Genomic DNA, 26,413 nt, shown 5'->3' with positions numbered 1-26,413 from the left:
ATGTAGGATTTGATCTGGAATCACTAGACATAGGTCCTGTCGATCCACATTCAGGTGGAAGACCAACAAAAACCACAGTTGCAACTTGCACATCTTTAACTGGGCATATCCCACCACTACGTTGGAGGATGCCAGCAGTCTTTGAATGAGTCAGGCTGGTTGAGATGGATGCTACTGGACATGGTAAAACAAGTCCCTGACGCACTGGAAGCATTTTTGAGGTAGGTATGCCTTCCTGGTTTTTGTGTCTAGTACCACTCCAATGTAGCTGATTGAACAAACTGGTTCCAGTTTGGACTTTTTCCAATTGACTTGAATCCCCAAGTCTTAGAGGAGAGATAGAACATATATTGTTTGTTTTGTAAGTCAGAAGCCAATTTTCCAGGTAAGGATAGACCGATATACCTTGGGTACGAAGGTAAGCTATCACTGCAGCCATACATTTCGTAAATACCCTAGAGGTGGTAGCAAGACTGTACTGATATACTTGATTTCTTACTGCAAACCTGATATACTTTCTGTGTTGTTCCCTGATCCCAATGTGGAAATATGCATCCTTGAGATCGAGCCTCACCACCAATTCCCTTGATATAGAAGAGGTAGGATTTCTTGTAACGCTATCATGCGGAATTTTCTCACATGGACAAACTTGTTTATTTTATTTATTTACTTACATATTTTTATACCGCCCAAAACTTACGTCTCTGGGCGGTTTACAACAAAATAAAGACAGGAAGTAAAACATTAGTTAAAACAAAAACCAAAAGTTTATTAAAACAATTTTAAATTTTTTAAAAATATTTTAAAACAGCATTCAAACCATTTGTTCAGGTGGCACAGATCCATAATAGGCCATATGCTGCCATCTCTCTTCGGGATCAAGAAATAGTGGGAGTAAAAACCCTCCTGTCTGTGCACCCACTGTACCGGGGCAATAGCTGCTTTGGCTAGGAATTCCTTCACTTCTTCCAATAATGCTTGGGAGGATTGCATGAGCCTCATCCCTGTAAATTTTGGGGTTGTTCTGAAGTGTATTGCATAGCCTGAAAATATTATCTTCAGGACCCAGCGGTCCGATGTTATGTGGTGCCATGCAGAGGCATGGTGTGCCAACTTGATGTTGGTCGTTGGCATGATGATCGAGTTCGTGAGAGAGATAATGTTGCTCACTTGCCAAAGGGTTGTGGCCCTGAATGGTGGAAGAAGGGAGAAGTCTAGTATTGACAATGGTGGTCCCAACCCTCAAAAGGTGCTTCTAAGGTTCAGGTTGCTTAGTGCGTTGAGATTGGTTTTGTTTTCCCTTGCCATGGAAAGGATGTTTGTAGGGCTGATACTGTCTCCTAAAATCCAATGCTCTTGTGGTTTGAACATGGATTTTTGTTTTGAATAGTGGTGGTATCTGGAGCCATAGGAGAAGATGGGTGTCATAGTAAAAGTCTTAGCTGTGAATTTTGACTTTTTCATCTTCTCCATGGTGGAGTCAGTATTTTCACTGAATAAGCCTTTCTTGTTGAAAGGTAATCCTTCAATCTTTTCTTTCATATCTTCATGCAGATTTGTCCAGTGAAGCCACATGTGCCTGCGTGACCCTCAGGGTCCCAGTTTCTGCTGTTTGAGGGAAACTGTTGAATGTTGAAGCCAAGGGAGTGCTGGAGATAGAATCTAAGATCGACAGTTAAGTGTGTGCTTTTGTAGTATCCAACACTGCCTCCCTGTCTTCTTCCTCAGTGTCGAAGGTGGTACTTCTGTCGGACATCGAGGGGTCACTAGCCTCGATGCCGACAGAATAAGTGTATTCAATGAAAGTCTGTTTCTCCTCTTGAAAGTCTGTTTCTCCTCAGCCATTTCAGGGGTTATGCAATACACTGTCAAAGTCAGTTCCTATTTCAGAAATAATGCCAGGGAAGTTTGAAAGCTGTTTCACACAATTAACACCAGAGTCGTACGAGAGCCGTTCCAGTCAAAACCAACAATCCATCCATAAATTCTTTCTCAAATAAACTCAGAAAAAGAAGAACTAATCCAACAAGGAGTGACAGCCCGAGGACTGTACACAATGGCGGTTGGAAAAGAACTAAATAACATGGTGCTCAGCCTGCCTTTAAATAGCACGGTGAAGGTGTGTAGGCGGGGCTTCGATGAGCTGAGGCATGCTATCGTGTGGGTCCTGCGAAGGTGCATTACCCATTCTTAAAGATCACAACGGATCTCGATCCAGATCTTCCGTCACACAGAATTTTGCAGAATTGCTCTAAGAAAATGAAAAATTCCCTAACAGATAGTCTCAATTTTGGAAACCAGTCAACCAATTATTAATGACTTATGAAAGCCCCCAGTACTCTGGACAGTCACATTCTGAAATGGTCTCACACTGCTGCAAAATCCTGGGCTCAGGCTTGTCACACCAAGACAATGGAACCTACCCTTCCACAATCCACTAGGAAATTCTCCTGTGTAAATATTGAAATGAGAGGGAGATGTGCAAAAGCACTATTGTGTCCCATGGCTCAGACTTCTCTAACCCAATCTATGTTACTTTATGTTAACTATAGGCACTGCATAGTTAGTAAGGTCAAGACTTCATGGACATGACTGAATTCTACAATAAACTGCCATGCCAGTGTTAATTCTGGCATCACATTCATTAGAACTATTCCAACGGATCATTGCAAAACTACCACTTCACGCATTAAAGTCTGATCCTCGACTTTATAGCGCCATAGTGGAGAGGTTTCTTCAAATGCTTCCATTTGCCTTAGGTTACAAGTTCAAATTACCACTCCACATTTTCTCTCTCTAAGCCAGTGTTCTCCACTGCAAGGCGTAGGAGTTAGTGGTGGCTCTCATCAACTCCAAGTGTTGCTAATTATGTATTAGGCCTGTGTGAAGTGATCTTTGAATTTGTTCCATGAACAATGTATTAAATACCTTGCAAATTAAACCCTGGGGGGTGCAGGGAAGGGAAGTAGAATACTGTCAACACAGTTAAGCATCTAGGTACATTAACAGAACTGTCGAGGAGAACAGCTGCTCCCAGTTTGAACAAAACTGAAATGTTTTGGTCAAAGCTGAATACTCTGCAATGCCTGTGCAGAGGTGACCATTCCCAGCATGCAGTGCTGCACTTTGTCCAGCTCCAGGCGTCTCCTGTAAGGGAAATAGAGCCCCCTCAAGTTCCAGCACTATCTTGTAAGCCATGAGTGGAGCACCTTTCCCATATGGGAAAATATAGTCCTATGGAAAAAGTTCTGGGAATGCAGACACTTTCCCACCCTCCATGTATGCCTTCCAAGGTGGCACCCGGGCTCAACAGAGCTCTGTTTCTCTTAAGGGCCTCTCCCTGGTTCTGAGAAAAGTGCAATACTACACAGAGGCCAGCACAGTAGGAAACAGCTCTTACATTCAAGGGTGGGTTTTTTTGCCAAAGTGGGCCCTACTTGCAAAACAGTGAAGATCATTGCTCTAAGTTATAGGGCCTTTTATATCAAAGAAAAAGCATGAGCAGCAGACCATCTTAACCATCATGTGTAGCTTCAGTAAAGTATGATTTTCAGAAGAGGTCTCAATTTTGAAGTAAATTTGAGGATAAGTATGTTCATACCACATTAAAACAGATTGTAACCCCTGCCTATTCACACTTCTATACTCCAAAAATCCTTTTGCTAACATGATTGTGTTTGTTTTATATGTATATTGATTTTGTAGCCAGCAAAGTCAGAAAGTGTCAAAGCCTCATTGCGTCAAAAGGTTATGCTTACTAGCCTGAACTAGTCTTTGTCCCTAAAACGATACTGAGCACACACCCTTCTTGTTTCACCTGGCTGTTTGAACTGGGAGCAGCTGTTCTCTTAGGCAGTTCTGTCAATGTAGCTAGATGATGAACTGTGTTGACAGTATTTCACTTCCCTTCCCTGCTCCCTCCAGTCTTTAAATTTGCAAGCTATTTAATACACTGTTCACTGAAAAAATTCAAAGATCACTGGTGATAGATTCTGCTTTGTGTAGAAGACCTATGATAACTATATGCAAGACAACCTATTTCCGTAATAAGTAAGTAGAATGATTTAGCATAGTGTTTCCCAAAATTTTCAGTGTCAATCAACCAATCAATCTTTATTGGTAGTCACAGAACAGCAACTTTTTCAGGGTGCCCAAAACACACTTAACAACTGGGGCACGATTTTTGGGTGTGGCTGCGAAGTAGTAGGGGTGTGTATGGACCATGTGCGGCAGTTCAATCCAAATTCAAACCAAACCACTGCTCCGCGAACCAGCTGATCTGACTGACCGGGCCAGCTTGGACCAGTTCGCGAACGAACCGCTTGGTTCACAGTGGACCGGTTTGACTGCGAACTGGTCCGTGCACATCCCTACAAAGCATCCACAAAATTTATTTCCTTCCTTCCTCTTCCATGCATTGCTGATGGCCACAAATAGTGCAGGCCCCCCTCCATGCCATCACAAGAATTAGCAATTAGATGCATGCTGCGATGACTTCCTCTGAATCAGTTCCAAAAGCAGGGAATTTAAAACTCCTCACTTTTTGACTCAGAGGAAGTTGGTGTGGCACACCAGCCAGTGTCCCATGACACACTGTTTGGAAAACATGGATCTAGCAAAACCATTTGCCATGTGTGTCTACTGGCAGAGACAGAGAAGTATCTTACTGACACGGATTAGGACCCATCGGAGTATTAAGCTCTGTTTTATAGCATTCAGTTTATTGAACTAGACAGTGCAATAAACAGCAATGTTATTTTCTAAATGCCTGAATATTGTTTTCCTAAATAAATTTTGGAAATTTATTGGAATGTAAATGTGTTGAAGTAACAATGACACAATAGAAAGTTAACTCCTAGCACACATTACAAAAGACTTTAAAGACTTAGGGTCTGTCATTTGTTTTAACAATTATAATAATACTGTTATATAACAATTATAATATAATAAATATAAAACAATTATAATACAATTATTAAACCTACTATCAAATTTGATAACATATTATTCCCCAAATGTAATGTAGAGCCAACTATTAAGAAAGGTGAGGACTGTTCTAACTCTTGCCTTGCTGGATCCCCAGAAACCTTTAATTATGAAGATAGGATGTCTGCCTCCATTTTATCTTGAGTTTGACTGTCAGCATGACACATACACCTGCTCTTTACATGTATTCAAAGCCGTGGTTGGAAGCTTCCTATCTGCACAAATTACCATTTTCATAATGAAAGTAATATAAGGCATTCCTAATCCCCTCCCACAGACAAACACCCATGCTTTTGTTTGGCCTCCAAAATGCTCTTAGTCAAGAAGTCATGCACTGTACTATTGTTTTTTATTATTTCTTGTTTACACAGTCAGGCAGATGTTATTGACTGGTTTGTTTTATCCAGACATCGAGTCCTTTCCAATGACCTGGGATGTCAGAATTTTGTTATCAATATTGTTCTTGTTGTTATTATAGTTATCATTGCAGAATATAGGCTGTTCCCAGTAATGTTGCTTTTTGTAATTGGCTGATGGTGATTTCTGTGACCCCTATGGTGTTGAGGTGCTCTTCAAATTGTTTTGGAATTGCACCTAGGGCACCAGTTACCACTGGGATTATTTTGGTCTTTTTCTGCCACAGCCTTTCAATTTCAATTTGTAGATCTTTGTAGTTTGTTATTTTTTCTATTTCTTTTTCTTCTATTCTGCTATTATTATTGTTGTTGTTGTTTACACAGTCAGACAGGTGTTATTGACTGGTTTGTTTTATCCAAATATCAAGTCCTTCCCAAGGACCTGGGATGGCTGAATTTTATGGTCAATGTTGTTGCTGTTATAGATATCATCGCAGAATATAGACTGTTCCCAGTAATGTTGCTTTTTGTAATTGGCTGATGGTGATTTCTGTGGCCATTATTATTATTATTATTATTATTATTATTATTATTATTAAAATTCATACCCCACCCAAACTTACGTCTCTGGGCGGCTAACAATTAAAACACATAAGGCCTAATTTAAGACCTAATCCCATTTCAGGTTATCTGTAGATCCCAAGAGGGCTGCTGTACCTTTAAGCATCGCACAGAAGGGAAAGTTCCATAGGGTGCAACTTCTGCCGCCCCACTGCTGTGATGCAAAATAACCACGCCTGACAAATTCTCCCTTCTGTGCAACTATCAAAAGGTACAGCTGCCCTCTCAGGACCTCAAAGTGGCAACCTGATCACATCAAAATCCAACTATCTCATTTTTTAAATGTTGAAGAGCACTAACATCGTACTTATTCAGTTAAACCGTTTTTAGGAAGAAAAAGTCTAACATTACACCTAGAATCCTTGAAAAAAATCTCTTCAAATCACCTACCCATGTATTTTCTAGGGAATACATTTCCCCCCATTCCTTCTTTTATTAAACTTCTTCACTTACTCTCAGGTCAGAACACACCTGACAAAAGATTTAGTTACCCTTTACCCATGAAGAGTCCCTCTGTAAGCACATTCAAGGTTCTGAAATTGAGTTTGACTTATCCACCAGCAATCCAACATGTGATGGCAACAGCTATAAAACAGAAATTTATATACTTACGCCAAATGGAGGATATGAAGAGGCGGCAGCAGCTGAAGCAACACCCACTGTGGGAGGGGGTATCCCTGAAGAAGAAGGTGGGAAGAGACCCAAGGCATTCAGATTTAATCCTGGAATTAAATGTGCTTGAAGCTGCAATGACAAAAGAAATGGTTAGCCCCTACACTACCACTTATTTAAAGATTTCATTAGGATGGTTTACTTATTATAACAATTATACTTATCTTTTTCTTATCCAAGCAATCAAATTTGGAGATAGACTAGTTTGCAGTGCTTAATTTAGTGTGATCAACAACATCATAGGAACATAGGAAGCTGCCATATACTGAGTCAGGCCATTGGTCTATCTAGCTCAGTTTTGTCTTCACAGACTGGCAGCAGCTTCTCCAAGGTTGCAGGCAGGAATCTCTCTCAGCCCTATCTTGGAGAAGCCAGGGAGGGAACTTGAAACCTTCTGCTCTTCCCAGAGCGGCTCCATCCCCTGAGGAGAATATCTTACAGTGCTCACACATCAAGTCTCCCATTCATATGCAACCAGGGCAGACCCTGCTTAGCTAAGGGGACAAGACATGCTTGCTACCACAAGCTCTCCTCTCCTCATCTCGAAATCCTGTCTCAGGACTGATGTTCAGAATGAACTGTAGAATAAGTTTCACTATTCTGCTAGAAGTAATCACTACTTAGTTCTAGAGATGTTATTAAGGAACTGTTTCAGATGAGACTTACCCACTACTAGGCCAGCATAACACCTCATCCGATAGACTTGGGGCAATATTACAAGCCAGCCTGAGTCACAATTATGAAAAGCAGCACAGTCAAACAACAATTTATATAGCACCATCCATGGACATGGCTCTTTACAACAGATGAGAGGACAGGCCTCTGCCCGTGAGGGCTCACAATCTAGCAACAGGCAGGCAAGCGAGGCATATACAAGAAAATATACAATTATTTCATGCACTTTCAACTGTGTTGAATTCCACAGGCTAATATTCTTTCAACAGGATTAATGAAACTATTTTGGAGAAGCCCAATGACCTCACATTTTCATGTGGCTGAAATCACGCGTTTTCACACAACGTGTGATTTCACACAACGCATGATCCACTTGTGGAACTCTCTGCCACAGGATGTGGAGACAGCCAACAACCTGGATGGCTTTAAGAGGGGTTTGGATGACTTCATGGAGGAGAGGTCTATCAATGGCTACTAGTCGGAGGGCTGTGGGCCACCTCCAGCCTCAAGGGCAGGGTGCCTCTGAGTACCAGTTGCAGGGGAGTAACAGCAGGAGAGAGGGCACGCCTGTCTGTGGCTTCCAGCAGCATCTTGTGGGCCACTGTGTGAAACAGGATGCTGGACTAGATGGGCCTTGGGCCTGATCCAGCAGGGCTGTTCTTTGGTTCTTATGTAGACGTGTTACCAGAACCATGGGCAAAGGAAAGAAAGTATAGGGTCAGGATTGTCCAACATCAAAAGCCCTATTCAAACATTATGTTGTACAACTGCACAAGTGTCTATACACATGCATATGTTTTTGCACGAATGACTGTATCAACATTCATTTTAAATGCAAACCTGGGTACAGGGCCCTCAAATGCAGGATACAGCTAGGAAGTATACTGCTGTACCTGTGTTCCTCATACGTGAATAATTTATGTGTACATCATAAATTCATTGTATGGGTGTATAACATAAAGATCTGAATAAGGTTAATGTGTTATACTATTCCAACACACACAGTGCTAATATTATTATTATTAATACTAATAATGATTCAATTTCTATACCGCCCTTCCAAAAATAGCTCAGGGCAGTTTACACAGAGAAGTAACAAATAAGTAAGATGAATCCCTGTCCCCAAAGGGCTCACAAGCTAAAAAAATTGCAGTGGCACAGCAGCAGCTTGTACACTCAAGGCGTGCAAGTCTACTGCTACATTTGAGCAGTCTATTAATATTAGAAACCACATATATAATTTTAAAACCTTCAAATACATTCTTTTCTAAACTGAAAATAGAGCTGCACAAGAAGCTGTAATTGATCTCTTTAGGAATTCTACTAATATACTGTAGATTAGAATGCAAACAATAGAGAGCTCTTAGATCCTGTGATGACTCAAAAACAGAGAGGGGCAGAGTGCTCCTGGGAGCTTCAGCTGGTCAACTACATTGGGCAGCAGCCAATGAGGTCATTGCAATACAGCAATGCGAATGCTCAAATGATGGATGTCCTTTGCCTGCAAGGAAGTGCTGTAGTTGAGACCTAGAGGCAGAAGAGCTGCTTAGCAGAAGAAAAAAAGAGAACCTTTCTAAGTGTTGCCCTCTCTTTTGAAGCCAGAAGGGCTAGAACCTTTTCTTCAGAACAAACAAAAAGGGGAAAAAACACAAGCATGAAAAAAGCAATGCGAGATTTGCCAGATATTGCTTTTTGTACCAACACGCTGGATGCTTACACAGTATGATACTGGGAGCATGTACAACCCTGCTTATGAATCTGAGGTAGGCAATGTCACAGTTCAGAGACCCCTCCTGACCTACAAGCAGCCCCAATTCTGAGAGAGACTGCTGCAGGCAGCTCGGTTCCCAGCCAGCCATGTGGACTCCTTACTACTTTGAGACAGTTACCAATTAAGACAGTAAGTGGAAGGGGAGTTTGGAATGATGCGGGCATTCAGTCCTGCTCTCTCTCCAGTCCCTGGCTGGCAGAGGAGCCTCCACAGGAACCCAAATTCATAGCTTGGAGCAAGCAGAAAGGCCTGTTGGGCAAGCAGCTTCCAGGCTTCTAGAGGCCCTTCTCCAAATTAAGTTCACCCAAATTAAATAAAGTTTATTAAGCATAAGAAGAGGGCAAATTACAAAGAGGCTTTGGGTGAGGCAGACAAGCAATACACACAGGGGGTGGGGAAGAAACACCCATCTTCAACTAGCCTATGCATGGAACAATCCCAGCTACTCTGAGGAAGACTGCCGGGCAACGACGGGGGCAGGGGTGGCAGTGAAGAACGCTGCCACCCCAAAATCTTCGCATAAAAAGACAGCGCCGGAGGGGGAAAGCAGCGGGAGGGGTAGGTTCTACACCCCCGCCCTTAAAGGGAGACACCCCCCCCCAGTGCCGGACTGCTGGACCGGTCCGGATCCGAACCAGTCTGGAGGCCTCCAACATGGCCTTTGGACCGGTTCGTGCCCCAGAAACTTGGCAAGCAGATTCAGCGCCGGAGGGGGAAGAGCGGCGGGAAGGGTAAGTTCTACCCCCCCACCCTTAAAGGGAGACACCCTCCCTCGGTGCCAGTCCAGACTGGTCCGGACCATGCACATCCCTAAAAGGTAGCCTTAGCTGCCAGAGGTGTGGGCAGGAAGGCGGGCAGGCAGAAGTGAGCCCTGAGGAGGGCTTGGGTTGTAAAAGCAGCCGTAGCTGCCAGAGAGACAAGCGGGTGGGGGAAAGCGAGCCCTGTGGAGGGCTCAGGGTGATAAAGACAGCTGTAGCTGCTGGAGAGGTGAGTGGGAGGAGTTAGCCCTGAGGAGGGCTCGGAACACAAAGGCAGTTGCAGCTGCCAGAACGGTGAGCAGGAGGGGGAAGTGTGCCCAGAAGTGAAGGAACCCCCCCCATCCACACACACACCAATTTCTTCCCTCGCCCCAACTAGACTCTCCCCATCTTTAGAAGCAGGACGGAATCCTAGAATAGGTCAATGGACATCAGCACTAGTCAACAAAGATGCGGAGTTCTTAAGAGGAAAGGACAGAACCCCTGCACAGGTTGGCCCCACTGACACCTCTCTCCCCCTTGAGCCCATGTCCCCCCTCTCTTTCATCTTGCCAAGCCTGTCCCATCTTCTTCCCCTTTCTCTCTTTCTTTCTTTCCATCTCGTAAAGCTTGAACCTTCTCCCCTCTCTTTCTCTCATCAAAGCCTGCTGCTCCATCTTCTTTCTTTTTTTCTCTCTCTCTCTTGCCAGCACTCCTTCCACATGCAAGCAATTTAAATCGGGAAATGTTGCCAATGGTTCTCTCCCTCTCCACCCCTCTTCTCTAGCCTGCCCCATCCCCCTTTCCTCTTTATTTCTCTCTCTGTCTCCCTCTCATGTAGCCTACCCCATCACCTCTTCTCCCCACCACCCCGCCTCCTCCATCCCCTTTCTCTCTCATCTTGCACACTGGTGTGGTTTGTTGTTAAGGATCAAAAAGTGTGTGGTGAAGAATCAAAGTGTAATTTTTTAAATCAAAAATTAAGAGAAAAACTTCTCTTTTCCCCCTTATCCCACTTAACATCCCATGTGAAGTGGGATGATTTGGCAAAGATGGAAAGGAAGAGCAATGCAATTTATCATTATGTATTTTGTACAGATTGTATTGTATGTATGTGTTTTATTAGAATTTTAATTCAATACAATTTAATTTAAATTAAATTAAACTTGGCCTGCCAGAACTTCAAAAGCTAAATTCTAATTAAATTCATTTCAATTAATTTCACTCTAATTTTAATTATTTAATTAACTGCTATCAAGTGTTGCTTTAATAACCAGTGCCCTAAAAATTGACCTCGGCCCCCACAAGCCAAGTCATAGTTGGTTTCAGCCCACCAGGTCAATTTGAGTTGTGCACCCCTAACTTACATCCATGATGCAAAGGACAGCCTCAAAAATCTTTCCACAAGACCATGTAGTTTTTTGTTTGTTTTTAAGAACCCACTTGGGAAAAGGGTGGGGGAGGTTGGGAGCTTGAAGATGCTAATCAACATTAACTTTCACTACTTACTCAATGGGAGGAATATTTCCCACAATTATAGGGGTTAGGGCATGTGCTTCTGAGGCAGAATCAGATTGCATATGGGATGAAAATACACTTAAGTCAGTACAAGTTCCTGACACCCCCACAATGAGCAGGAGCCTATCCTTGCTAGACTTGGATAATTAAGAGGGAAGTATCTGTTCAGGTGCAGGCATGCTACCTATTACACACCGGAAGGTTAACAAGTTGATAGCAGATATAAGACAGGGGGTTAAAAAGGAGAATTCTGAACAGGGATCAGGACCTTTTCTCCAAAGGTAGGGAGAGATTTTACAGTATAGCAGCATCTAGGCCATGTGACTTTAAGCCATTTTCTTTGGGTGGATGACCTCCCTCACTGTGAATGGATAAAACCAGGTTTGGTGCATGCTTGTGTTTTCTTTAATGTGTAAGTACTCCCACCAGAAAGGACAAAATTTGTAGCATTTCTCTGAAGCTGATGGTAACAATCCTCTCCTCTCCTGCATGTCTTGCTCCACTGAAGGAAAGCTATCACATTCTCTTATCAGAAGATAAATAAGAATTATAAGAAATGAGTGCACTTACATTCATAGCAGCAATATCATTTTCATAGGACTCCCTGATTTTCTTCATTATTTCTTCCTCCGCCTTGGCACATGTTTCAATACTGCCTTTAACTGTAATGGTCCTTTCTGGGTTATAGAGCGTCAAATCTTGCAATCTACAAAGCAGAAAGCAATAAAATACTATGCATGCAATGGTAGTAATGAAAGCTGAACCAAAAAGCAATTACACCAGGAAGACTTATTCCCATCTGCATGGTCTATTTACCATTGCAGGAAGAAGTAACCCCAAAGAGCCAATCTCTGCAACTGTCACTTGTCTGGAAAACAGAGAGGCAGAGCACACTGTCTGAGGGGTTGGGGACAGTGCTCCCTCTAAGGTTTGCACTCACATGTTTTTTGATGTCCGCTCAGTTAATTTTATATCCTGCTCAGGTTGAATCAGGAAGGCCCCATTCTGAATGCATGTGTGCACACACTGCCTTGATACTGCCGCGCAGAACAAAATTCATTCCGCACAGATGAAAAAAAATTATAGAGAACACTGGTTGGGGAAGGAGACACTACAGACTCCTGCCTAGTGTACCTGCTGAAAAAGGCACAAAACAGCCTATTTCTTGCAATACTGCCTCTCCCTTAAAGGAAGGAATTCTCTTCCTGTCTATCCAGTTACCAAAGAAGAAGCATCTCCCTGATCACTGCAAAGCAATGTCCTGTTCCAGGAGCTCAGCCTGTGAAGCAGCTGGTCTCTGTAGGTTTTACAAGAGCAAACAGGAAGCCTGGATGATCAGCTCCATAGCCAGCAGCTGGTGGGATGAGTGATTCTATCCATAATGTTTTGTAATCTGATGAAGAAGGCATATTTGCATATATACCTTTTCCTTAAACAAACATGGGTCAGGAAAGAGAAAGTTCTCCAAACAGTGAAGTCTTAAAAAATGACATAGCCATGGAGCAAGTGGTGAATTTTTGACTATTGCCAAAAATCAGGCTCAATTTCAATATTGTTGAGTATAGTAAGAAGATGGTTTTTTTTAAAAGGTACGAGTATGTTCAAGACAGACTAGTATGATGTCTATTGCTGACTGAAAACAAAACAAAAATCCTTCAACGAGTTTCACATAACTGGCAGTATATGAATACTATGACAGGTGAGTGGCTTGGGACCTACAAGTCCTACAGATTCCAATGCTTGTTCAGTCACAAGTGTACAAAGGGATCTTGAGCCCTTTTAGCCTCTTTTCTCACCTGTAACAGAAAAACAGGAGTGACCTCTGTTACTGGGATGTTGTGGGGACATTATGAGACCGCAAAGCAATAGGCACCTTAGAAGTGCTACATAAAATCAAAGCCAAAACATATTGTTCATTTGGGAAATATTAACATATGTAATGAATGCTAGGGGAGTAGCCACGTGGACTACAGCCCACTTAATTTGATTTAGGCAATTGAAGGGTGTGTGGATATGTACGCATCCCCCACCAAAAGCTTTGTAGTAAACAGGATCCAAAAGTCAGGAGGTAGCAACTAGCAAATATCTGTCATATATATTTGATTGCTGCATTTGAGTAACTTACTGGCCATATCCAAACTAAAAATTGTGTAGAATAGGGAATGATAGGATGATTTTCAGCGATTCTTCCTTCCCTTGGCAGCTGCTGGTGCCTCATGAAAATATGTTCCTAAGGGATAAATTGGTCCCCCAACCCTCTAACATATTTTCAGAAGGCACAGACAAGCTAGCTAGGAAAAGCGAGAGATGACCAAAAATTGCTTCCCCCCATCTATGTATTATTATTATTAATTATTATTTTACATTTATATCCCGCTCTTCCTCCAAGGAGCCCAGAGCGGTGTACTACATACTTGAGTTTCTCTTTCACAAACAACCCTGTGAAGTAGGTTAGGCTGAGAGAGAAGTGGCTGGCCCAGAGTCACCCAGCTAGTATCATGGCTGAATGGGGATTTGAACTCAGGTCTCCCCGGTCCTAGTCCAGCACTCTAACCACTACACTACGCTGGCTCTCTATATGTATGTGCAGAAGCATTCCCTGCACACATACAGGACACTGGCCATAAAAACAACTATATTCCTAGCAATGCTAACTTTCAGGAAACCTTACTGCCATTAAACAAATTCCAATAAAAACATTATTTTTAGTCACTGGCTCATCATATCATTTCCTAAAACAGGTTTTATTGTAACCTCTGTCAAAACTGGACTTTCTTGTTTATTGACCTGCTCCTTTGTGGGTTTCTTTTTAGCCCTGTGGTTGATATGGGGCACGGGGACCCTCACAATACTTCACTGATAGACCAACATTTTCACTCTCACACACATCATTTAGCAGTGAGATCATTCAACACTTACGGAGATATTGTGATTTTAGTATCTGTGTCCTGTTCAATTTTCTTCAAATTCCGTCCTTCTTTGCCAATGAGTCGGCCAACAAAATTGTTGTGTGCTAGTATCTTCAAGGGAATTTCTTCTGTACTATAAGCAGTCCAGATAATTGCATGAACTCAGAGTCATAATTTACTATCAACCACAAATTAAGACAGTGAATTACTGCACAATGAGTCAACTCCAGATTGTTAACTATATAATCAGGAGATTTCCAAACTGTCATACTAAAACTTCATACTAAAGTCATAAAATGGCAACCCACAGACATAACTAAATAGTAAAGCAATTTTGAAAAAAGCAAATTCACACCATAACTTCTGAGTTAGGAGAAAAATTCCTTTGCACCTAGTGACCACAGATTTCTCCCACCTTTGAGCAGGAATCCAAACAGACTTGGGCTGCTTGGCTTCATGTGCTCCCTATCTCCAAGGAAAACTATCTATTCTACTGAATAGTCACACACTCTCTGAGCCACCTGTTCACCTGGAGGTGAACAGTGAATTTGTAGGTACTTCGTAACACAAATGACTATACATGCTCTTACAGTTTTAGTTTATTATTTCAAGCAAGATTAAGGCTTGGACTACAATTGCAATAAAGAAGGGCTGCACACCTTTGGCCCTCCAGCTGCTTTTGGACTGCAATTCCCATAATTCAACTACAGTAGCCAATAGTCAAGGATTATGCGAGTACTAGTCCAACATCTGCAAGAGGGCTAAAGTTGTACAGTCCAGCAACAGAACAGTCCAAGATGACATGGGCATATTCCACATAGATAGAAGACTAAATGCGGTGAGGAGATAATCTTCTTTTCCCACCACGCTCTTCCTCAAACACCCCCCTCCCAATATGGCCCCACGTCTGCGCTGGTGAGGGAAATGCAGTGGGATGGTGGTGGTAACGGCACTCTTCCTGCTCCTTAAAGGTAACCCCCCACCACCGAACCATTTGAGAGATGGTTCGTGCACATTCCTAGCTATTACCATAAGAACAGCCCTGCTGGATCAGGCCCAAGGCTCATCTAGTCCAGCATCCTGTTTCACACAGTGGCTCACCAGATGCCCCTGGGAGCCTACAGGCAGGAGTTGAGGGCATGTCCTCTCTCCTGCTGTTACTCCCCTGCAACTGGTACTCAGAGGCATCCTGCCTTTGAGGCTGGAGGTGGCCTATTGCCCTCCAACTAGTAGCCATTGATAGACCTCTCCTCCATGAAGTTAAAGTCCTCCTCTTAAAGTCATCCAGGTTGTTGGCTGTCACCACATCTTGTGGCAGAGAATTCCACAAGTGCATTATGCGTTGTGTGAAAAAATACTTCCATTTATTGTTCCTAAATTTCCTGGCAATCAATTTCATGGGATGACCTCTGGTTCTAGTGTTATGTGAGAGGGCGAAGATTTTCTCTCTATCCACTTTCTGCACACCATGCATGATTTTATAGACCTCTATCATGTCTCCCCGCAGTCTTTTTTTCTAAACTAAATAGCCCCAGGTGTTGTAGCCTTGCCTCATAAGGAAAGTGCCTGTATTCCAAGGTTTCACCCTACATGACTGTGGTAACATGTGGGTATAAAAGCCATATCGGGGGGGCTGGGGAGCAGAAACCAATGCCAATTCCTTCCCTAAGCCAACCTCTGATGCTAACATGCAATTCCCTCTCCTCAAAACTGTTTCTACAGTCCTACATTACTACAAAGTTGTGGGATGGAGCCACAGGGAAGCAGCAATCACATTACTATGATAATGTAACAGTTGGCCCAAGGAGTGCTTTTTCTTTCTTTAATGTCAATGTGACTTTTAACTGACTATTAAACCCATGGTCTACAGATGGCACATTAAATACACCTTGCATTAAATTTCTTTCCCCCTAAAATCCAAAATGCTTCATCACATAGCTAACACATTTCTTTTCAACATGTCCTTCTTCCAATTATTGAACATTCAGTTTAACTACATTACCCCTCTTCTAAGACTGATAGTTTACCGCTGTTGACAATTTTTTGCTAGGTGGACTAAGTAGTACCCACTATGGCAATTTGTCTGGATGACATTGAAGTGCTCAGGCATTATTTCCACTGGAATACATATAGTTATTTTCAAATGTTACAAAATTCACTTGAAATGAATCAACCACCCATATTCTAAACATGTATTTTTTGAACTATACGAAGTAGGTGTTGAAAAATTCAAAACTGAGTTTGGCCAAGCCCAGTGCCTTAAAGGTAGCATGGTGAGACATAGCTCTCCAACTCCCCCATCTCCTTGCCTACCTGCAAGGAAGCAGCTGAGCAGCAGGAGGAAGAGCGGCGCAGCAGCACCACCACCACTACTGTGGCTGCTTGCCAAAGGAGTGATTCGTGAGGTCAGTAGGAGGTGGTTAAATCTAGCATTCCCACCAATCTGCTGCCTGAGACAACTACCTCCTCAGCAGGCAGGTTGATCATATTTTCCTGCCATTTCGCATTACAAAATGCAATACAAATAAGCACAAAGATCAAAACCGGACATTCCCTTCCAGATCATTTATAGTTTTCTGAATAATGAGTACTATCTATTTTGAATAAATGGTAAAACAAAATGTAATATTCTCATAATAAAACACAATTTACTCACAATTTAGTATCTTGCGCTTCCTTCTGCATTATCTCCATGATAATTTTACAAGCAGTTGAGCACCCTTCTGGAGTAGAATGAATCGTAATTGGTTTTTCAGCAGCACCTGCATTTTCCTTACGATGAATATCAATTCTGAAAAGTAAAATAAACAAATTGCATGCAGTCTTCAGAGAGCAGTTCGATCTGCTTTATTGCTTATAAATAATGGGCCACAATCCAGTTCAAATTATGTGTAACAACTTGCTGCTCCAGATGTGGATATTCATTCTGAAAAGCCCACCCACCCAATGGGCTTCAATGGGGTTGGGGTCCAGATGAGTATCACAAAGCATGCACATGGTGGATACGCATGCACATCTGCATCAGCCTAGCATGCATGTGGAAAGCTAGTTCTGTGCATGGGTCTCCTTTACTGGAGAAGGGCATGAAATCATTCTACCTTGTGTTTCTATATCTAGCCAAATCCCACAAAGTCAAAGCTACACATTTAATCTGGCAGGTAATTTGGCCAACTCCATAAGAACAGCCCTGCTGGATCAGCCCATGCATATACAGTCCAGCATCCTGATTCACACAATGGCCTATCAGATGCCTCTCCCACAGGTAAGAGGTGAGGGCATACCTTCTCTCCTGCTGTGCTCCCCTGCAAGTGGTATTTAGAGGCATCTTGCCTCTGAAGCTGAAGGTGGCCTATAGCCAACAGACTAGTAGCCATTGATAAACCTGTCCTCCATTAATTTGTCTAAGCCCTTTTTAAAGCCTTCCAAGCTAGTGGCCATCATCACTTCCCATGGCAGAGAATTCTATAGAATAATTATGCACTGTATGAAAAAGAACTTCCTTTGTTGGTTCCTGGTCAGTCACTGAAAGCTCAGACCCCGTCAGTGAGTGTATATATAAAGCTGGGGGGGGGTTGCCCCAATATGCATCACTTTACACTTGCTTACCTTGAACTGCGTATGACATTTGGTTGCCCACTCACTCAGTTTGGAGAGATCCTTCTGGAGCGCCTCACAATCTGTCCTAGATTTCACTACTCTAAATAGTTTAGTGCCATCTGCAAATTTTGCCACTTTGCTATTTACCTCAACTTCTAGATCATTTATGTACAAGTTAAAGAGCACTGATCCCAGTACACATCCTTGGGAGACCCCACTTCTTTCTTCCCTCCACTGTGAAAACTGTCCATTTATTCCTATCCTCTTTTTCCTGTCCTTCAACCAGTTACCAATCCACACATGAACCTGTCCTCTTATCCCATGACTGCTAAGTTTACTCAAGAGCCGTTAGGACCTCTGTCAAAAACTTTCTGGAAGTCTAAGTATACTATGTCAACTGGATCACCTTTATCCACATGCTTATTGACAGTCTTAAAGCAAGTGTCATTAAGGAACATATCCTGGCAGTGTCTTCATTTTGCACCATCTTCCTATAAGCCCATATAAATCTCAAATCATTCTCTGTGTTGCAAACACCAAGGCAGTAAACCAGCCCTGGTCAGTTCCTTGTCACTAGGCTAAGTAACTGTAATATAGCTTTTCAACAAATCCGGGTAGTGTCATCTTCCAGATCTATTGCTTTGAGTAACTCAAGAGCAGCAGTTTTTATTGTCTTGTGTTCACCGCTGTTAGAAGCTTATTTTTAGAAGTCATATACAAACACGACAAATAAGGCTCAGCAATATTTTTTTTTAAAACTACAGATAGGTCAGAGATATTTTAGTGAGTACACCAAATGGTTCACATACACTTGTTAATCATTACTAGTAAACTGAATACACATAATGTTTTCCTCTCAGAGTTAAGGGGAGGAGAGGATTGCAGAACAATTTAGATGAAGCTAACTTGGACATCTCAGGAGTGTTTTTAGTTGAAAAAACAGTTTCTTAAACAGATCTTTACTGTCTAGTAGATTAGGTATCGGAAATGTTTATGTCTAGAGGCCATATCAATGACCAAGAATTGCCTAGGAGGCCAACACAGTATGGCCTCCTAGGCCTGTTCCTCCACCACCATTACTTGGCTTTAGTCTGTGCATTACTGAAAATGAATAACACCACCACTTTGCCTTGTTGCCCATATAACTTTCATTTGCCCTGGAAAGCACTGTTGACTTAGGTGCCCTTATTTGCTTGGCACAGCCCCTGCCATGAGGAAAAAGCATCAGAAGAAAAACAGGGACAGTGGATAAAATTGTAAGCATCCAAATGAGAAGACTCCTAAGAACCTACCACTGCTAAACTACATGATAAAAAGTGTTTGTTTTCAAAGTAATTGCTATAACAAACTAGACATCTTTGACAAATTGAGATACTTTACAACTCCAAGAATCTCTGCAAATAAAATAGCAGCAGCACTCTCATTTTCTGTGAAGTAGTGATGCCATCACTTCATGCATTAAGTCCTTGACTGTTATAATATTGGCAATCAACAGCAGAAGCGCAGGTTACACACATTATACATATGTAATAGTGGTGTGCACGAACCAGTCTGCAACGAACCTGGCCAGGCGGGGTTGATCACAAACCAAACTGGCCTCCAGGAGAGGCAGTTTGGTCCACGATTGAACCGGACCACACCCAGTCTGTTGCAGACCAGTTCAACGTGGTCCAATAGGCTATGCTTGTAAAGAGAAATCCTGCCTTTAAAAGGCTTTTAAAGGGTGGCCAGTGAGAGGGCACCTTTAGAAGTAGGTGCTTACTGAACCTCTGGCATTGGCCGCACGGTTCCAGCCTCCGCAGATGTGCGGAGATCAGCACTGTACCATCTCTGCAGGAACTGTAAGCACTATTTTTGAAAAGTTGCCCTCTCACTGTCACCTGCCCCCACTGGCCACCCTTAGAAGCCTTTTAAAGGCAGGATCCCCATTGTTTGTAAAGCAATTTATAAGCCCCTAAGACAGTTGAACCAGGTTGATCGAATGGCCCGGACTGGCTGGTTTATTTGTGTACTGGTGAATTCGAATCAAACCACAAAAACTGGTCTGTGCACACCCCTAATGTGTGACCAACTGTAGAAGCAAGTGTACAAAATCATGCAGACCTCATGTTGCCTATTCCTGTCAATAATCTTCCATGCACTCCGTTTATATGTGGTGTTGGAGTTTTCACTACTATACCTTTAACATTATGAGATACTCCTTTAATCAAAATTTGACAATATGCTGAAAAATAAAAATGCCCCCAAATGGTATTCAGACGTATCTGACTTGCAAGATGAAGCAGTAAAAATTATTTTCTTTCCATCCATTTTGTCACAGACAGCCTTCTTTCAACATTAGTGGACGTCAATTTAAATTAAGAAACAGAAGTTTCTTCAATGACAGAAATTCAACTATTCAAACAAGGACACACTTTGGAACTGGCAGCAAATTTTAACAGACACCTACTTGGACTGTGTTTGCTTTGTGATGTTTCTAATGGTGGCACCTTCTTTTCCAATGATGGCTCCTACAAACTGGGTGGGAACCAGCATACGTAGTGGAACATCAGACTGTGGCTTCTGCCTTGTAGCTGCACCTGGTGAGCCTTGTCTGGGGGGACCCCTCTGTCCAAAACCACGTCTTCCCTGTGGGTGCTGCTGAGGAGGTGGTTGTGCCGCCATTTCATCAGGAATATATGCAACTTTTAATGCGTAGTTTTCAAGCTGGAATCCATTCAGTTTTTCTATTGCTCTGTATAGGTTCGCAAACAGAAAAAATATTACAAGTTGAGCTAGGAGAACACCAAAACATCCACTGAGAAAAAACTTGTACTCCAAGTAACACACTACTACTATAAATATTTATGTACTGCTTTTTAACAAAATGACAACTGCAGTGTAGAACACACTTTCATAAACATAATTGTGTTACAAATAAGAAAAGCACACTGAAGATCTCTTCTTCCTTCTCCACAAGTATAAACAGTATAGTACAACAGTATATCAGGTAGTATACAATTTCATATTCCCCAAGTAGGAAATAACTTCACATAAGTTGTATCTACAAAGAATAGTTTGGAACAAGTTGGTTTTTTTCAAACCACAGTTGCAAACAGCTGTGTTACTATTATAATCAGTAAGATTCTGATGTCACATTTAAACATCCCAATAAAATGGTAAGGTTCTCTTTTAAATGAGAATGGGTGATATAAACTTTACTGAGGCAAAAAAAATGATGTGCAGAGATGTTGACTCCTCTGGGATTTCAGTTCATGGCTGAAATATCTTTGAGGCACAATTAGATACTACTGCCATTTCTGGATATTAGTTGCATCATTCAAGCTCGACCTCGGGTGTCAAAAACTGCCGGCCCGTGGGCCTGATCAGGCACGCTGAGCTCACCTGACTAACCTGTGTGAAGGCAGCAAGCCTCAGGAAAAGCCACCATGGGATCAAATCTGGCCCACTACCCAACTGAGTTGCACACCCCTGATCTAAGCTTTTCTTTATCAGCAGAGATCTATGATCCTATGCAGAGTTACGTGTACCTAAGCCAATTCACTTCAATGAACTTAGGTATACCCAACTGCATATGATCCGACTAAGCTGAACTCACTCAACATTTCAGGGCTGCTTCACATCTATTATACAGTGGTCCCTCTACTTACGAAATTAATCCGTTCCGAATGCACATTTGTACGTCGAAAAGTTCATAAGTCGAAAAGCGGTTTCCCATAGGAATGCATTGGGAACGGATTAATGCGTTCCGGAGCCTAGAAAAAAGACCCAGACCCCCAGTAAGGCTTGCAAACTGCACAGGAACATTTCTTTTCAAGAATAAACAGGCAGTAAACAGGCAGGCAAGTCAAGGAAACCGCATGTAAAATTCGTAAGTCAAGGAAACCGCATGTAAAATTCGTAAGTCGAGGAAACCCCATCTAAAAATTTGTAAGTCGAAAAAACCGCATCTAAAACCGGATCTAAAACTGCCGTTTGTAACTCGAAAAATACTTATGTCGAGTAGTTTGTAAGTCGAGGGACCACTGTATATGTTTTGAAGAGAGAGAGAGAATGAATGAATGAGTGAGAAAATAAGTCATACTTCTCTGATTACCTACAGTTACCAAATTTTGCATACACAATCCCACCACTCCAATTAGCTGGATGGACTACTTTTTACACCACACTATGTTGGGGAAAGGTTTGTGGGGTTGGTTTTTTTTTGTATTTTTAGAAGAAATTCTGAATTATCAGATTTGAACTGTTACTGTTCTGAACAAATTTTTAATAAATAAATAAATAAATAAATAAAAATACATTTAATTTCTTGAACTTTCCTGTAAGTAAATCTATGCATAATGACTTTGCCTGGTCAACAATGGGCCTCACCTACAAGTTTTATATATTTTCTGCATTGAGGTAATCTCATGTAGGAAAGCATTTACCACAGAGCACAACTCAAATGCTTGTTTTGTCAAGTGCACCAAGTAGTTTATATTTCTCTCCCTTTTTTACAATGCAAAGACCTTTGCAACACATCATCAAGAATATTTCTACACCACTTTTCAACTTGTCCTCCAAAGAGGCTCACAATCTTTAACAAAAGCAAGGAAAACACCAGCCACGGAAATGAATGTTATGCTGGGTTGAATAGGGACAATATTGCTGCTTCCCTACTAAATAAAAGAGATCTACCACTTTTAAAAAAGCTTCTCAGTCCACTTCGCAAAGGTAACATGACAGTGAATATAAAGAAAGGGACTTGGCTATTTTTTTGTGGCCAGTTATGGTTACTTCTGAAATTCAACCACATTGCATATTTAAAAGCAAACAGTAATAAACATCTTCAAGACAAGTAACCAATGATGTTAATTTCAGGAAGTTAAAAGAAAATTTAGAAATGTTTCCATAGCAACTGAGCTGCTTCTGAGTGTTGCAGTTTATAATAGAATTTTAATATGAACAAACATTAAGTGCTGTGATGACAGATTACACAGGAGTCTTATGTTGAAAGTACAATTTATCTGTCTTTCTATCTGCCCTGACCTTAAAGGGTCAGAGTACAATTTAGATCAAGCAAGTTAACTTTACTTAAAACGAATCTTCAATCAAAACGAAGTTGCTCATTGCAGGCCACTAAACGATTGCCCTTGATAAGGTATAATGGCTGATATTCCAACTAAGTTTACTTGAGGAAGTTCCATTGAAATTAAATGCTTAGGCTGACCTTTTAATTTCAATAAGACTTTAAGTAAATTTAGTCAAGATGTCAGCCAGTATGTTAATCTAAACTTTTCTTATCCGAAAAAAGTACTGAAATATATGAATTGTTCAAGTAGGGAGAAATGCTTCTATCACAATTCACCATACAAATAAGGCAAAAGGGGGGGAAAAGAAACAAGGATTTTATACTTCAGGTAACTTAAGCCAAGAAGCAAGCTGAAATCTGTGCTTATCACCTCGAGACCAAACACAATTAACCACTATCACATGGCAGCATTATTTAAAATCAACCTCGCTTCAATGGCAGATTTTTATATACCCTTTTTCTAAAAGCTTGTTAAAATAGCTGTCAAAATAGGAAATTCAGTTTGGAAAACAATGAAGCACCTTGGAAGAGAAAATTGCTGCTACCTGCCTCAGGTTCCTCCATGGATGAAGGCAAGAGAGGTGAGCATTCAAGTCTTGCATCTCAGGACACACAGAACTGTTTTAGAACACTTCCTTGCCATGAGCTTCAAGACACATAGCACAGCCTATGTTTTATCAAAATGAAATCTGTAATCTAAAGCGATTATCTTTTTACCCACTACCAGCCACAATTAATAACGTTTTCTGCCTTTGAGTCCAGTGCCCTCATATGGGGCTTGCAAATACCAAATGAATGGAGACACTGAAATTCCAACTACTAATGCTAAGTACTAATGTTGGAATTTTGGGATGGAGAATAAGTCTTGCAATAGCAAGCATGAATTGTCCCCTTTGCCAAGCATGGTTTGCATTCGGATGTGTGACTACATGTCAGCATTGTCTGCAGGAAGGTCTTCCATTTAGGGACAGGGCTATAGGTCAGTGGTAGAGCATCTGCTTGCATGCTGAAGATCCTAGCTTCAATCCCTGGTGTCTCCAGGTAGGGCTGGGAAAAACTCCTACCTCAAACCTTGGAGAGCCGTTGCCAGTCAGTGTAGACCATACTGAGGTAGATGGACCAATTGTTTGACTTGAGTGCTGGACTAGGACCAGGGAGACCCGAGTTCAAATCCCCATTCAATCATCATACTTGCTGGGTGACTCTGGGCCAGTCACTTCTCTCTCAGCCTAACCTACTTCACAGAATTGTTGTGAGGAGAAACTTAAGTATGTAGTACACCGCTCTGGGCTCCTTGGAGGAAGAGTGGGATATAAAATGTAAATAATAATAATAATAATGTTCTGGTACAGAAAAGAGTCCTGTTTGTTCATGCAGCTTCAGCTTGCAATTAATAGGTTCATCACAGAGCTAACGTCTTGAAATCTCGCTTACTTTCCTGCTAAGTTGATCACTGGACAACTGAAAGCATGATCAAGTAAATCATTGTTTCAGTTCCGATGCAATGCTAAACCATGATTCTACATGCACAAACCCTGGGCCATACTGTTCCTGTTCCATACACAAGGACGACATCTACAGCCTCCATTAGCGGTCCGGGTGGTGGGGGACGACTGCAGCTCCGTCAGCCAAACACTTATTTGAAATATTTATATACTGCTTCTCAAACAAAGAAGTTCTCAAAATGGCTTACATAACAAAAGGAATAGGAAGGTACTTCCCTGTCCCAAATACTCCCAATAATGAAAGAAACACAAGACAGACACCAGCAACAGCCTCCTCCTTGCAAGCAACAATTGCTATCTCCCTGCTAAGCATAAGAGCTGCCACTTTAAAATGTACCCTTTTGCCAAGTTAGCAGGGGTTATTACATAGGTAGGTATGATTTAGTTATAAAGCTAAACACTGGCACTGGCCATTGCATCCAAACTCCAGCTCAATCACGGGCTCCCTGGTTGACTTTGAGCAATTTCTCTCTCCACCTAAAGGGCTAACACAGACCTTGTATAAACAGTGGAGAATGAAGAAGGTGAGGAAGCCCACAATTCTGGTTTTGCTGCTTTTGCTCTAACATATGAAGAGCTACACATGCATAGAACGCGACTTAAAAATCTGCACATCAGGGTCATTTACTCACAATTGTGACCACGTTTTCCCTCTGTGTGATTGTGTACATAGCTGCATGGAGAAACTTCCAAGCAAAGCAGGCACAGTATGGGAAATATGGTTTGTATAACCAGAGTTTGGAAATAAACCAGGATATCAAACCACAGTTTAATAAATGGATTCATTAGTGGTGTGTACAAGACATATTTAGATGGGGCGGTGGGGGGGACTACAGTTTCTCATATCAACTACAAGTGGAAGCTTCCAAACTTTTCTCCATGTGTGAAAAAGGAAAATGGGGTAGGGTGAGTACATGAACTCGAGGTTCACCAGGCTGATGCATGTAATGATAAACCATTGTCTACAAACGAGGCCAAAGGGAAGCATTGTCTATGAACCAGGCCAAAAGAATGCACTTTTAAGACACATTCATTTCAGGGAATAAATATGTGCTTATACCATTTCTACTGCAATCAATGGGACTTAGAAATGCTTCTCTGGCTGGACTGTGCCCTGAGTTTTTACCAAACTATTATCGAAGTTAGCATTCTCAACATTCATTAGCATTTGAAGTTTCACTTTCTATAGAAACTTTCTCTGGGAGAGCCTGCATGGTGTAATGATTAGAGCGTTCGACAAGGACAGAGGTGATGCAAGTTCAAATCACTATTCACTGACTCTGGGCCAGTTACTTATTTCTTACCCTAACCTACCTCACAGGGTTGTTGTGAGGATGAACAAAACCATGTAACACTGATGGCTTTGGGCTCCTTGGACAAAGAGGATATAAACATAACAGTCTATGCATTCATGCTGCAAAATGCACATGAACTATTTTCATAAGTTCTTTTCCTTTCTGCCTATCTAACACAGTCAAATATAAAAGGAAATGCAAGGAACTTTAATATTCTAAAGTCCCATCTAACTTGCCCGGCATCCCAGTCTCATCTCAAATCTGTTTAAACTGAAAGTCATGCCCCAATAATTTCCTTTAATGTACTAGAGTATACATTAAATCTAGATTTAATGTGTGGTGTGTTTTTATTTGATGTTTTAATGCTGTGTTATGAGCTGCCCAGAGAACAATTTGTTATGTGGCAGTTAACAAGGATTGTTATTTGTGGCTTATTCCCAGTATAGAACAGTTTTAAATTAGCAAGGTAAGGAGAGATAAAGTGATATCTCTCTTTTTAAAAAAAAAGTCACCATCCCTAGACCCACTTCAGATGAGTTCAGCTCAAGTTGAGAGTGAGCACAGAAGATACAGTAGAACAAGTAACTCTCATTCTGTATTTCTTTAAAAGGCAAGCAGCCAGCCATTCTTGGCAAGGTCCCTCACTTTTGCTGCTCACACGCAACTGTTGTGGGGCTGCACCTGGTTGCCCAGAGGCAAC

At 41.7% G+C, this 26,413-nt stretch overlaps 1 protein-coding gene across 3 annotated transcripts in view; it reads right to left on the bottom strand.

Annotated features, from left to right (window-relative positions):
* Nucleotides 1–26,413, bottom strand: part of IGF2BP3 (insulin like growth factor 2 mRNA binding protein 3) — a 133,982-nt gene that overhangs the window by 20,551 nt on the left and 87,018 nt on the right. For all 3 annotated transcript variants that reach the window (XM_053266140.1, XM_053266141.1, XM_053266142.1), the window contains 5 exons: nucleotides 20,292–20,576; nucleotides 16,902–17,036; nucleotides 14,256–14,378; nucleotides 11,907–12,042; nucleotides 6,576–6,707 (listed from right to left, as the gene is read on the bottom strand). In XM_053266140.1, the coding sequence (XP_053122115.1) occupies nucleotides 6,576–6,707; nucleotides 11,907–12,042; nucleotides 14,256–14,378; nucleotides 16,902–17,036; nucleotides 20,292–20,576 (811 nt within the window). The remainder of the gene's footprint in view (nucleotides 1–6,575; nucleotides 6,708–11,906; nucleotides 12,043–14,255; nucleotides 14,379–16,901; nucleotides 17,037–20,291; nucleotides 20,577–26,413) is intronic.

The sequence above is a fragment of the Hemicordylus capensis genome, chromosome 6 (genome assembly GCF_027244095.1).
Source record: "Hemicordylus capensis ecotype Gifberg chromosome 6, rHemCap1.1.pri, whole genome shotgun sequence".
Lineage (NCBI taxonomy): Eukaryota > Metazoa > Chordata > Lepidosauria > Squamata > Cordylidae > Hemicordylus > Hemicordylus capensis.
Note: the sequence above shows the minus strand (reverse complement) of the source record. Positions and strands in the feature narration are given on the sequence as shown.